General features: G+C 40.4%; 1 protein-coding gene and 1 long non-coding RNA gene across 5 annotated transcripts in view; one reads left to right on the forward strand and one right to left on the reverse strand.

The window, feature by feature from the left end:
* Window positions 1-2911, reverse strand: part of LOC130709234 (uncharacterized) — a 39412-nt gene extending 36501 nt beyond the window's left edge. For both annotated transcript variants that reach the window (XR_009009745.1, XR_009009744.1), the window contains exons 1-2: window positions 2663-2911; window positions 917-1259 (exon numbers count right to left, since the gene is read on the reverse strand). This is a non-coding gene — a long non-coding RNA (uncharacterized LOC130709234). The remainder of the gene's footprint in view (window positions 1-916; window positions 1260-2662) is intronic.
* A 65-nt stretch (window positions 2912-2976) lies between these two features.
* Window positions 2977-11642, forward strand: DEGS1 (delta 4-desaturase, sphingolipid 1). Of its 3 annotated transcripts, none has more exons than XM_007167231.3 (4): window positions 3007-3206; window positions 6826-7026; window positions 7818-8560; window positions 11137-11642. In XM_007167231.3, the coding sequence occupies exons 2-4, from the start codon at window positions 6882-6884 to the stop codon at window positions 11281-11283; spliced, it is 1035 nt and encodes a 344-aa protein (XP_007167293.2). In that variant the 5' UTR covers window positions 3007-3206; window positions 6826-6881; the 3' UTR covers window positions 11284-11642. The 3 variants fall into 3 exon arrangements, with proteins under 3 accessions (XP_007167294.2, XP_007167293.2, XP_057412848.1); XM_057556865.1 differs by having other exon boundaries at window positions 6872-7026; XM_007167232.2 differs by lacking the exon at window positions 6826-7026 and having other exon boundaries at window positions 2977-3206.
* Window positions 11643-12751: the final 1109 nt, after the last annotated feature.

The following is a 12751-nucleotide window of genomic DNA, read 5'->3' on the forward strand; positions in this document are numbered from 1 at the left end:
TCTCTAAGGGTTTGTAACCTCCAAAAGTATTAAGTATAATTTAATTAACCATTAATACTATGATCTGATTACTCAGGTAAGAATGTTATTTGCTTTTCCTTCCCAAAGTTTCTTGTTCATTAGAACTCAAACAAACAGAAAAGCAAATAAATAATATGTTTGAAGTTGAGGGGAAAAAAGATACGTGTACCCCAATGTTCACAGCAGCACTGTTTATAATAGCCAAGATATGGAAGCAACCTAAGTATCCATCAACAGATAAATGGATAAACAAGATGTAGTATATATATGCAATGGAATATTACTCAGCCATAAAAAAGAATGAAATATTGTCATTTGCTGCAACATCGATGGACCTAGAGATTATCATACTAACTGAAGTCAGAAAGAGAAAGACAAATATTATATGATACCACTTATCTGTGGAATCTAAAAAATAATACAAATGAATCTATTAATAAAAAACAGAAACAGACTCATAGACATAGAAAATAAACTTATGGTTACCAAAGGGGAAGGAGAGGGGGAGGATAAATTAGGAGTATGGGATTAACAGATACGACTATATATAAAATAGATAAGCAACAAGAATTTACACAGGGAACTATATTCAATATCTTGTAATAATCTATAATGGAAAATACTCTGAAAATATATTTATATATATAACTGAATTATTTTGCTGTATACCTGAAACTAACAATATTGCAAATCAATTATACCTCAATTTTTAAAAAATGAATTGCCCATTCAAAAATTTTTAAAAATGGAAAATGAAAAATCCACATGGAAGAACACCTTGATTTCAAAAGTATGACTGCCCTCTTCTGAAAACTACATTGTCTGATATTTCCCAATATCATCAGGAACTACTGGTATTCACCCACAGCTTTTTTTTTTTTTTTAATATATTTACTTTTGGTTGTGTTGGGTCTTCATTGCTGCACGCGGGCTTTCTCTAGTTGCAGTGAGTGGGGGCTACTCTTCATTACGGTGCATGGGCTTCTCATTGCGGTGGCTTCTCTTGTTGCAGAGCACGGGCTCTAGGCGCGCGGGCTTCAGAAGTTGTGGCACACGGGCTTAGTTGCTCCTTGGCATGTGGGATCTTCCCGGACCAGGGCTCGAACCCATGTCCCCTGCATTGGCAGGCAGATTCTTAACCACTGCGCCACCAGGGAAGTCCTCACCCACAGCTTTTAACAACAGACTGGATAGTGCCTTCCTAGAATGACTGGGATGATTGCTTCAAGATAAACTACCTGGCAGGAGTAAGGAAAAGATATGAAAGATAATACATTAAGAACTTTTAAAAGTCCACGCTAAAGAAACATGCCTATGTGTAATGAAAATACTTGTTAATCCCCACAAAAATCCTGTAGCCGAATTCTTTTCCTTTTCTTTAGAATGTCAAAATCCACATTCAATTCAAATGTAAAAGGTGAAAAGGATTAAGTGAAAACATTCCCTCCCAACCCTTTCCCCTAGATTCCCACTTACTCTCTTACAATAATAATCATTTCTTGGTTGTCTTTCTAAACCTATATTGTCTTTTTAAACCATATCCAAGGAAACACATATTATATATGTATTGTGTATTATATATACTCCCCGCCCCAGCACATACCCAGTGTTTTGCATTTAACAGTACGTTTTGGAGATCAATTCGTATTAAGACATAAAGATCTTCCTCATTTTTTTTTTTAGTGTGGCATAGCATGACACTGTAAGGTTAATTGCATGTGCCATTATGTGTTTGTTTTAGTTTGTCTGAGGTTTTTTTTTTTCCCCCTGGTATGAAACGTTAACAGATATGGACTTCAAAAAAAAAACAAAAGCAAAAACAACTGTAACCATAATATAACACTATTATCACACTTAAATTAACAATAATTTCTCAGTATCATCACACATCTAATCGATATCTGAGTTAAATGATCTCATGTCAATTTTAAAAGCTTTTGACAATTTGAATCACAATCTAAATAAGATCAATACGTTGCAGTTGATTGATGTTTTTAAAGCCCCTTTTAATCTGTAGGTTTTCCCTCTTTTGTTTCCCTTGCATTTTATTTATTAAAGTACCCAGGATGTTGTCCTAGAGTTTCCCACAGTCAAGATCTTGCTGATTCTGTCTCTATGGTGTAGTTTAACATCCTCTGTTCTTTCTATTTTCTATACATTCGTAGTTGGATCTAAGGGTTTGATCAGATTTCGTTTTGGTTTTGTGTGTGTGTGTGTGTGTGTGTGTGTGTGTGTGTGTGGTGTTCTTTTATTATAAGAACACCCTGTTGGTTATCTTCCTTTTTGTAATCTTAGTCAGTTTCTTTTTTAATGGAAAAGTGGTAATTAATTTTGAAACAAAATGTCCCCTCTTTCAGAAAGAGGTGGTGGTTCAAACGACTTCTGTGACAGATGTAAGACTGAGCAATCACCTTGTAAGAGAAATGGTCACACAAGAATAATTCAGGCAAAACAACAAATTCCTCATCATTTTTCACTCTCAACAATAGTGATTTCCTTTTTCTTAATTAGCTCTTAATCACCACAAGCTCCTCATTTTTTCCTGAGGTATTATTTCCAGGAGGCAGCCAAAAACGGCTCAGTGAATAAGCTGCTTTTCAAAATGAAACAAAATTTAGGCGAGTCGCCATTTATTTATTACCAAGGATCCTCGTGATCGAGCTCCGGCCTTCCCCCGAGGCGCTAAAGAGCAGTCTTATTTAACTCGAGACCTTTCTTTCCTTTTTCCCCTTTTTCCGGCCTCGGGCACCGGCACCGCGCAGGACAGGCCGCAAGGAGCCGGGATTTGCATGAACTCGGCCTCTCAGCCGGTCACCGAGTCACAGCATCTCAGAACCCCAGCCAGTGAGCCGCGGAATCCCGCCCACCACGGGGGCCTCCGCCCGGCCTGCCACGCTCCGGGGCGGGGGTGGTGGTGGCGGTGGTTGGGGCCGGAGGGGCGGGGCCTCGAGGCTCCGCCCTGGTCGGCGTCTGCTCTCCGGCTCCGCAGCAGCCAGCTGACTCCAGTCGCGGAGCTGTCGCCTTCGCTTTCATCTCCACCTCCGCCTCGGAGGATCCCGGCCAGTAGCAAGAGCCGGCCGCTGGCCCGCGAGCCGCCGCCGCCATGGGGAACCGCGTTTCGCGGGAAGACTTCGAGTGGGTCTACACCGACCAGCCCCACGCCAGTCGGCGCCAGGAGATCCTGGGTGAGGTCCGGGCCCGCGCCCCGTTATGTGCGTGCGCGGCCTCCCGCCACCGGGACGCGCCCTCCTCGCGCGGCCCTTGCGCGCCCGAGGCCGGTTAAGAGTCGACTCCCTGCCGCGTCTCGCCGCCCCGGCCGCCTGGCCGCGCGGGAGAAGCCGGGGGAGGCGCTGGGCCGGAGCGGGAGGGAGGGAGGGATCCCCGCGCTCCCCCGTCCCACCGCGCGGCCCCAGCCCTTCGACGGGGAGGCGCAGGCGCGCCCCCAAGCGCGGGCGTGCGGTCGGGGCCAGGGTTTGCTCAGAGCCGGGTCCCCGCGACTAGGCCACCCTTGGGTAGATCCTCTTGCTTGGAGATTCTCGTGCCGCCGGTCGGCACCGTTTCCTCCCCGTCCCCGTCCTCCTCCTCCCCCCTCTCCCCTCCCCTCCCCTTCCCCTCCCCTCCCCCTCCCCCCCTCCCCCTCCCCCTCCTCTCCCTCCTCCTCCCTCTCCCGGTAGCCGGCCCCGGCAGAGCCAGGCTGCGAGCGTGTGCGAGGCAGGGCGTGGTCCTGGAGCATCTGGCGGCCCACGCGCAGGGCGCGCTGACGTTGGTCGGCGCCAGCAGGCCATCCTGCCGCCGGCGGCTGCTGCCTTGGGCCAGGGAGGGGACTCGTGGTACCCGACCCGTTTGATCCCAGGGGCTTCTCGGGCCGGAAGGGTAAGCGTTCCAGGGTACGGATCCTGCTGCGCTCACGGTGTTCTCATTGATCCTCGCAACGAGGCTCATGCAAGAAGGGCAGATTCATATATATTTTTCATCCATACCAGTTTTGTGGACGAAAAGGCTGAAGTATGGAAGACTTGCCAAGATTAGCCTTCTGGTTCCCTGACTGCTAGTTTAGGGCCTTTACACCAGGTTAACTAGGCCTTATTCAACTCTCTAGAGGTGTAAGGCGCTCAGCTATTTGCAGCTTCTATATTATATAGAGAATTCTCTCATCTCTCCCAGGGTACTCTTAATGGTAAGCTAGGCATTGTGTTGAGTGCTTTACAAACATTACACAATTTAATCCTCCCAGTAATTAGGTAGGTGTTATCCTGTTTTAAAGATGAGGTAAGAGTGAATAAGTAAATGTTAGAGGGGGATTCTGATCTGGGTTAGATTGCCTCCAATGCATTGCTTTTAACCTCTTTGCTTTTGTTTAAAGATCTGGAAACTAGTGGGTGGTAAATTGAATAGGAGGAATTCTTTCTCATACACAGTATTCCCCTAGTTTTTTTTCTCTGCATCCATTGGTGCAGTGAAAAGAAAAAGCAAGCCCCTGATTTTTGTTGGGTAAGTTACAAATTTCATGTTTTCACAAAAAGAAAGGAGTTAACCCTTTAAAAACTTTCATGGTCGAGCAGACTCTTCAGAGTTGTCTCTTGGACTGGAGTTCACCTTCTCCAGGTTGCCTGCCTCCTGAATAAAGCAACCTTTCCTTTCCAGCCAATACTTGTCTCTTGAGTCCCGCAAACAGCGGAACCCGGGTTTGGTAGCACGTGGTCACAGATCTAGTAAATGGAGGAATCTAGATTTAAACCCATATCCTTCTGACACTAGGGACTATTTTACACTGTTAAAGAACTTTATAAATTGTTAAAAAAAAAAAAAGAGTTAGTAGATCCCTTTGAAATGGATTTGTTAAAATTGAATCAGTAAGTTGGGAGCTTGAACGTTTATAGTTGCTGTTAAGGGTATCCTTTTAAGAGAGTTTGGTTCTTGGATGCTTTCCTTTTTATTTTTAATCAAAATGTGTATTTTGCAAATCACACATAGGAGATAGAATATGGTACATTTTATCTATGCCTGATCAATACATTACATAAGAATAATCTGGTATCCACTCTATAAAAACCAACTCCTGAATACTGGAACTTAGCTATCTGTTTAAAATTCAGAAAATCAAGGAAGTAAAAAGGTGCTTGTTCATGCTTATCTCAACACGGAACCTTTTTTCCACAAACTTATCATCACTGGACCGTTTCACTTGGAAAGTAAAAGGACTACATATTTCTCAATGAAAACGTCATTTTCCCTGCAGGTGTAAATAAATATTGTTCAGTGTTCCATTTCAGGGGTGGAGATGGAATACCCTCAGGAAAGATAAAAATCTGGAGACTTGTTTAAATTATACTTAAATGATGAGATATTTCTCAAATGTATCAGGTTTTGGGGGGGAGAGAGGCACCAGAGAACATGGATATGTTGTTTAACAACCACCATCTGTACGCTAAATTTACAAAATTTATGTACGAAATTAATGAAGGCTAGGGACTAGACCATTATTAGTGGGTCAGATAATCACAAGAAATGCTCCTTTTACTGCTGTACTTCCACAGGGAAAAAGCATTTTTTTTTAACAGCCTTACTAAGATATAATTCACAAACTATAAAGTTCCCCCCCCACCTTTTTTTTTTTTGGCCATGCCACAGGGCATGTGGGATCTTAATTCCCCGACTAGGGATCAAACCCGTGCCCCCTGCATTGGAAGCGCAGAGTCTTAACCACTGGACCGCCAGAGAAGTCCTGAAAGTTCACCCATTTAAAGTGTACAGTTCAGTGAGTTTTTATAGTGTATTCACAGAGTTTTAAACTATCACTACAATCTAATTTTTAGAACGTTTTTGTCATCCTAAAAAGAAACCCTATACTCATAAGCAGTCTCCATATCTTCCAGTCCTGGGCAACCACTAATCTTTCTGTTTTTATAGATTTGCTTATTCTGGGCGTTTCTTATGAATGAAATCATAAAATATTTGGTCTTTTGTGACTGACTTCTTTCACTTTGCATAATGTTTTCAAGGTTCACCCATGTTGTAGCATGTATCAGTACTCAGTTCCTTTTTGTAATTTTTGTGTATGGTGTAAGAGAGAAGTCCAGTTTTATTCTTCTGCATATGGATGACCAGTTGTTCCAGCACCATTTGTTGAAAAGACTGTTCTTTCCCCCCGTTTAATTATATTGGCGTGCTAGTATTGATTTTTATATACTATTACAGCTTTGCAAAAATTTGTTACAGAATTACTTGGAGGAAGTTGATTTGTCTGAGAAAAATGTGCCATCTTTGTTTCATGATTTTAGAGTAACTATGAAGTGTGTGTTATCTTCTGTCCTTTGTCAGACGTGTCAATTTAGTCTGGTTTTATGTAAGGTAAAAATGCTGGAGCTCTAAACAGAAATAACACATTTTAATACAAAAGATTTATTACTTATCCACCAATGAACTAAAACACTTGTTATTCGATGTTTGGAGGCCTGCTCAAAATGCCCATATTTTAATGAATGACTTATTTGAGCTTTTCATTTATCCCAGGGTAATTAGTTTTAGACTCAAACCTATTGAGTAATCAATAATCAAAAAGTAACCCTCAAAAGGATTGTTTTTTTTTGGCCTGTTGCCTACAAAATTGTTAACATTGATGAAATGAACTAATACCAAGAAAGATGAGAGGTTAGGGAGTGGAGACAGAAGAGGGGAAAGGAAAGAAACAAGAATAATTACCTCGAATTAACACTACCCTTATTTCTTATATATAAAACTAGACTTAAATAACTTCCTGTCTTGCATTTTAAGCTTTTATTGAATTCTTCATTTCACATTTAGAGAAAAGAGGGTGAAGCTGCTCTTCTTTCTTCTGAATCTTTTCAAGAACACTCGGAATGACCTGTCCCAAGAAAAAGGTCCTTCTTCCTTTTGCTGTCCTGGGTCAAACATACTTGACAACACACAAAACAGAAGATGTTCATTATATCTGGGCTTCCATCTCTGGAGTGCCGGGATACAGAGAAGAATCTGCATTTGCCTGTAGGCGACACTGGCCTTTTCCATAATACTTGGATATTTGCATGTGAATTCAACAAATAAGCATTGTTCAGTTCTAACGCAGAAAGAAAGAAAGAAGGGGGGCGTGGTGTTGTGAATCCATAAAGTTCTTTGGAAATTACCCTAATTTCCCGGTGACTAGAAAAAGTCTACATTGGCAAAAATTTACATATCTAAATGTCTAAAAATAGGAAAATGGTTAGAAATTACAACTGGCAACTAGAAGTGATTTAGTCATTAAAAAGGAAATTATGAAATCTAAGTAATATATTGTATATAATATGTATATATTATATATAAGTATATTGCATATATAGTATATTGTATATATATTACATAAAAGTATATTGTAATAGTCTGTAAATCTGTCAGACACATAGGTTTATCAGATTATGATTACCACTTTGTAAAACTTACAAATTTAATATACAAAAAATTGTTAGCAGTGAAAAGGCAACTAGATAACATGAAATCTTTACTCATTTGTGACTATCTTTCTGTTATTGTGGAGAGTCTAGATTTTGAGGCTCATTTTTTTCTGCATAAATTCTCAATTTGTTGTGACATAGTATTTAGTAACTTTACTGTTGAATACACTCCTTCCCTGTAGTAGACAAATATTTGATAAAGTCTCTAATAGAGGGCATATAATGACTTGGAAAAAGAAAAAAATTAATCGATGTGTTAATTTAATTGATGTTAGTTAATTATAATTGCAGAACTATTGTGCACTTTTCTCAGTCTCTGATTTTTTGTTTGTTTTTCCCTTACAGCAAAGTATCCAGAGATAAAATCCTTAATGAAACCTGATTCCAACTTGATATGGATTGTAGTTTTGATGATTCTCACTCAGTTTGTTGCATTTTACTTAGTAAAGGACTTGGACTGGAAATGGGTCCTATTTTGGGCATATGCCTTTGGCAGCTGCATTAATCATTCAATGACTCTGGCTATTCATGAAGTTTCCCACAATAGTGCCTTTGGCCATTGCAAACCTATGTGGAATCGTTGGTTTGGAATATTTGCTAATCTCCCTATTGGTGTTCCATATTCAGTTTCCTTTAAGAGGTATCACATGGATCATCATCGATACCTCGGAGGTGATGGCATCGATGTGGATATTCCAACTGATTTTGAAGGCTGGTTCTTCTGTACCACTTTCAGAAAGTTTATATGGGTTATTCTTCAACCTCTCTTTTATGCTTTTCGACCTCTGTTCATCAACCCCAAACCAATTTCCTATCTGGAAATTATCAATACTGTGATCCAGGTCAGTTTTGACGTCGTGATTTACTACGTTTTGGGAATTAAATCTTTAGTCTACATGTTGGCGGCATCCTTACTCGGCCTAGGTTTGCACCCAATCTCTGGACATTTTATAGCTGAACATTACATGTTCTTAAAAGGATATGAAACTTACTCATACTATGGGCCACTGAATTTACTCACCTTCAATGTGGGTTACCATAACGAACACCATGACTTCCCCAACATTCCCGGAAAAAGCCTTCCCCTGGTAAGTAAAGGATTTGATAACATGTTCTAATTTCTGATGGTTATATGATCAAAATTAGTCTTGATTTGCTCATTTAAAATGGAATCTAGTATATTTCGTCCATCTAGGCTGTTCATCAAAGAAAACAGCAAGAGTCCAGGTCCTGAGTTGGGCAGCAGCCTAACTTTACAAAGAGTTCACTGTCCTGGATCCCTAAGCCTAGCGGTAACACGTCTCGTTTAGAATGTTGGGGGATCTGCAAAACTGGCTAACATGTAAAGTAATTCAGAAACAGAGAATGAATTCCCTCTGTGAAGGGAGCAAAAGTTCACATAACCTTTATCACTGTTAAACTGAATACACTTAGCTAAGGTTTGTGTTGGTTTGTTGTGAAATACAGAGGTCCTACATAATTGCTCTGCAAAATAAGTGAACTTCAGTTTCCAGTACCACAGACTTGCCACAGGTAGGGACCATCTGTTTTCTGTCACATAGACTTTCAGTGTGTCGTTTGTGGAGTAAATGAAAGACAGCACATTGACATTCATCCTTTCACCCTTCCCAAAAAAGGATGATCCTCTCCAAACTTCAGTTGTATTTCTGATGAGTTCTCTTATTAGACTGGCCACCCTCAGAATGGATAGCTTTTACAATTCCATTACCAAAAAAATGTTTCCGTAATTCTAAAAAGGGGAAGTGATATGTGTAATATCAGGTTTTTTTGATTTTTTTTTTTTTTTTTTTTTTAGCTGTGATATAAGGGAACCATAGCCAGGTATTTTATGCTATATCATAGCCACCCAACCAAATTTTATAGATTTCCTCTTCAGTTTTTAAATGTTGACTGTCTGCAGACTCGTATACAACATGACAGCAAAGTATAACGTTTGATTATTGATTGGCTTGCCAATTGAGGAAAGAAAAATCTAGAAAGGACATTGAGTTAGTGGGGAAATTTTGAATCTGGACCGTGTAATACATAATACTGTGTCAGTGTTAAAATTTCTTGGGTGTGGTAATGGTATTATGGTTTTGTCGGGGAATGTCCTCGTTCTTAGGAGATATGTGTAGAATATTTAGGGGTGAAATATTCGGGGTTAGTTTTCATATAATGTCTGCAACTGTCTTTCGGCAAAGAAAGAGCAAAGTATGTGGTGTGTACTATATATGGAGAGAGAGAAAGTGGCCATGACATAGTGTCAATTGGTGGACCTAGGTGAAGGGCATATGGGTGTTGGTTTTTCTGTTCTTTCAACTTTTCTGTCGGTTTTACATTTTTCAAAATAAAATGGGGGAAAACACCACACAACTGGCCGAAGACAGCTTTGAAACCGGTGTAATGTGGTGCTAGTGCAGCTACTTTGTATCATTTTGGCCTGAAGAGTGCGCCCGCCTTTGCTTGCCTCTTCCCTGACTAGGCCAGTACATTTTTATATTTTAAGAGGTTATGGTTTAAGGAGAAAGCCAGTCACCTTCGGAACAAAATAATTAATTTTTTCCAATATAAGCCACATACTTTGACTTGTAATTTTCTTGAACAGTCCCTGAACTGTTCAGCTCAAACATTGCTTGACCTAAGGCCCATGGTTCATCAGTGAGTATTGAGTTCCCACTCCATTCCAGTTTTCCGGTTTAGCTAAACAAACTTTCTCAGAGTTCTCTAAGTCTTCCTTTTCCTGCTTTTTCTGTGGTGTATACCAAGGAGTATCTTGTTCTACAGTTGTTGTGCTGCACTAGTTATGTTGCATATAACTGTCACGTGGTTAGTTAACAGGTATGTATAGCAAGGTTTCTTTTAACAGCTTTATTGAGATGTAACTCATAGATACAATGCATCCACTTAAAATTGAATGGTTTTTAGATTGTTCAGAGTTGTACAACCATCACTGTAATCAATTTTAGAATATTTTTATCACAATAACAAGGTTCTTTAATTTTTTCTATGTTTTTCGTGCCGTCTCTCTTCAACATCTTGGATTCTGTGTTTCTGTTTTCCTTTGGGATTTATTAGGGTAGTTTTTGCACATTTTGTTGAAGCCACAGAATTTTTTCTTACTCAGCAGTAACTAGTTTTGCTTGCTCATCACACTGGCAGTAGTCATTTTTTTTTAAAGACATTCTCAACTTGAGATGGCGGAACTGCACACTTGATAAGTGATTAATTTCTAACTGGCATGCCACAATAATTGATCAGTATTTGTAGGTTCCTTAATGGCAGGGGATCAAGTGGTGCCTTTAAACCCTACAGTGGCGGCCATGCAGTACGACACTTAAAAAGCAGCAAGCTGATTGGATTGCAAGTATTTGTTGTTAAAGATTCCAGCTGCCAACTTTTACAAGTAAACCAGTATATGTAGTCCCTCAGAGCTTGTTGGAACATCAGTAATTCTAGAGGATCAAGTGTATGTTCCTGCTGAAATGTAGGCTGCTTTTTGTTTAGAATTCCCAAAGCTGCTGCTTTTATTTATTTATTTATTTGAGAGGGAGGCGGGAGAAAGTCTCATGGTTTCTCCTGAGTGTGTGTGTCAGACGTTCATCTGTCATCTGTAATAGGACTCAGTTAGCACTCACTCATCTTGCTGTATTTTCCGTTCCAGGTGAGGAAGATAGCAGCTGAGTACTATGAGAGCCTCCCCCACTACAATTCCTGGATAAAAGTACTGTATGATTTTGTGATGGATGATACAATAAGTCCCTATTCGAGGGTGAAGAGGCATCAAAAAGGCAGCGTGGTTCTGGAGTAAATGTCATTAAGGCCAAAGGAATTCCTCTCTGAAACTCCAGAATAGCTGAGAAAGTGGAATTTTTGCATTACTAAAAAGACCAGTGATGTTTAGAAGCTGCCCTCCTACAAATTCAAAGTCTGATCTTCATGGTATCAAGACGCTAATCTGGCTGTAAACAGTCAGCCTATCCGTGCAGCATTCAGCTTTACTCACAGGAAACTTGTTCATTGTATTACCACCGTGGTGGATGTTTTCACTTAGGTCTGACACTTTGTAAGCATATCATAAGAAAAGCTTTTCAAAAGCTATTTCTAGTATGTTGTTTTCACTATAATTATTTACTTTATTAAAACACCTAATAAACAGCTGTTGATCACAATAAATAGTGTTTATCATATTTTTTTAAATTTTACCGTCTTTACACTATAACCAGAGTACTGGGAGTGAGCTTACTTTAAAATTTAAAAAGGCCTGGAAATATCTTTCACTGCAAGCCGAATGACTCATTTTTAATTTTTTTCTGTTGTATCAATACATGGAACCTAAATTAGTGCTGAGTCCCGCACAGCCTATTCATAAGTAAAGACATTATTGAATTTAATCACATCCAACATTCAACTTCCTTTTCAGATGCGTGGACTCTCAAATTAGAAACAACTCAACTAACTGATAGAGTTTCTTGTCATTTCGTTTCAGCGGAAGCTGGTTGGGTCTGATGGTAGATGGTGTCAAGTAGCCAGTATCGAGGGCTGTTAGGCTGGCAGTCCTGGTTACCTGAAACGTGTCATTTGGGTAAATTTAGTGTAATATGGTGAACTATTTTTTTATCTTTTTTTTTTTTTTTTGGCCGGGCTGCACAGCATGTGGCATCTTCCCCTGACCAGGGATCAAACCCTGTGCCCCTGCAGTGCGAGCTCAGGGTCTTAACCACTGGACCGCCAGGGATGTCCCTGGTGAACTATTTTAAAGTAATCCGTGGTATCAAACAATCAAATAGTCTACAATTTGTACACAACACCAACCCTCTGTCATCCTGAATACGAGATATTATAAAATTCTTACTTCTATAATTCCCAGCTGTATCACAGTTTCACATGCTGGTGGTGAAGAGTACGGCGCTCACCCTCAGAAGGACTGGGTTTTCACAGACCTGATTTGGGGAGACAGAGTACTTTGCTTTCCCTTCCTTATCCTCTTGCCTGGGAAAATTCCTACTGTCTTCGAACTATTGCTTAATGACCCTTTGCTTTAACGTTTAGAGTGATGATAGAACCAACTTTACAATTCAGATGTATGGGCTCAGTCAGTAAAAGTATCTGTGAAACCTACCCTTGGGTTTGACATTAAATGAGCCCTCTACTCACTCCCCTTAGCTGTAGAACTTCAGTCAGTGGCTCAGCTGCCAGGCAAGTGCTGAAAACCCCCAGATCTCCTACCAGCTCAGCCCCCTCTCAGTTCCATTTCCTTCCTGGTCCGTAGAGGGGGC

Source organism: Balaenoptera acutorostrata, chromosome 1 (assembly GCF_949987535.1).
Source record: "Balaenoptera acutorostrata chromosome 1, mBalAcu1.1, whole genome shotgun sequence".
Classification (NCBI taxonomy): domain Eukaryota; kingdom Metazoa; phylum Chordata; class Mammalia; order Artiodactyla; family Balaenopteridae; genus Balaenoptera; species Balaenoptera acutorostrata.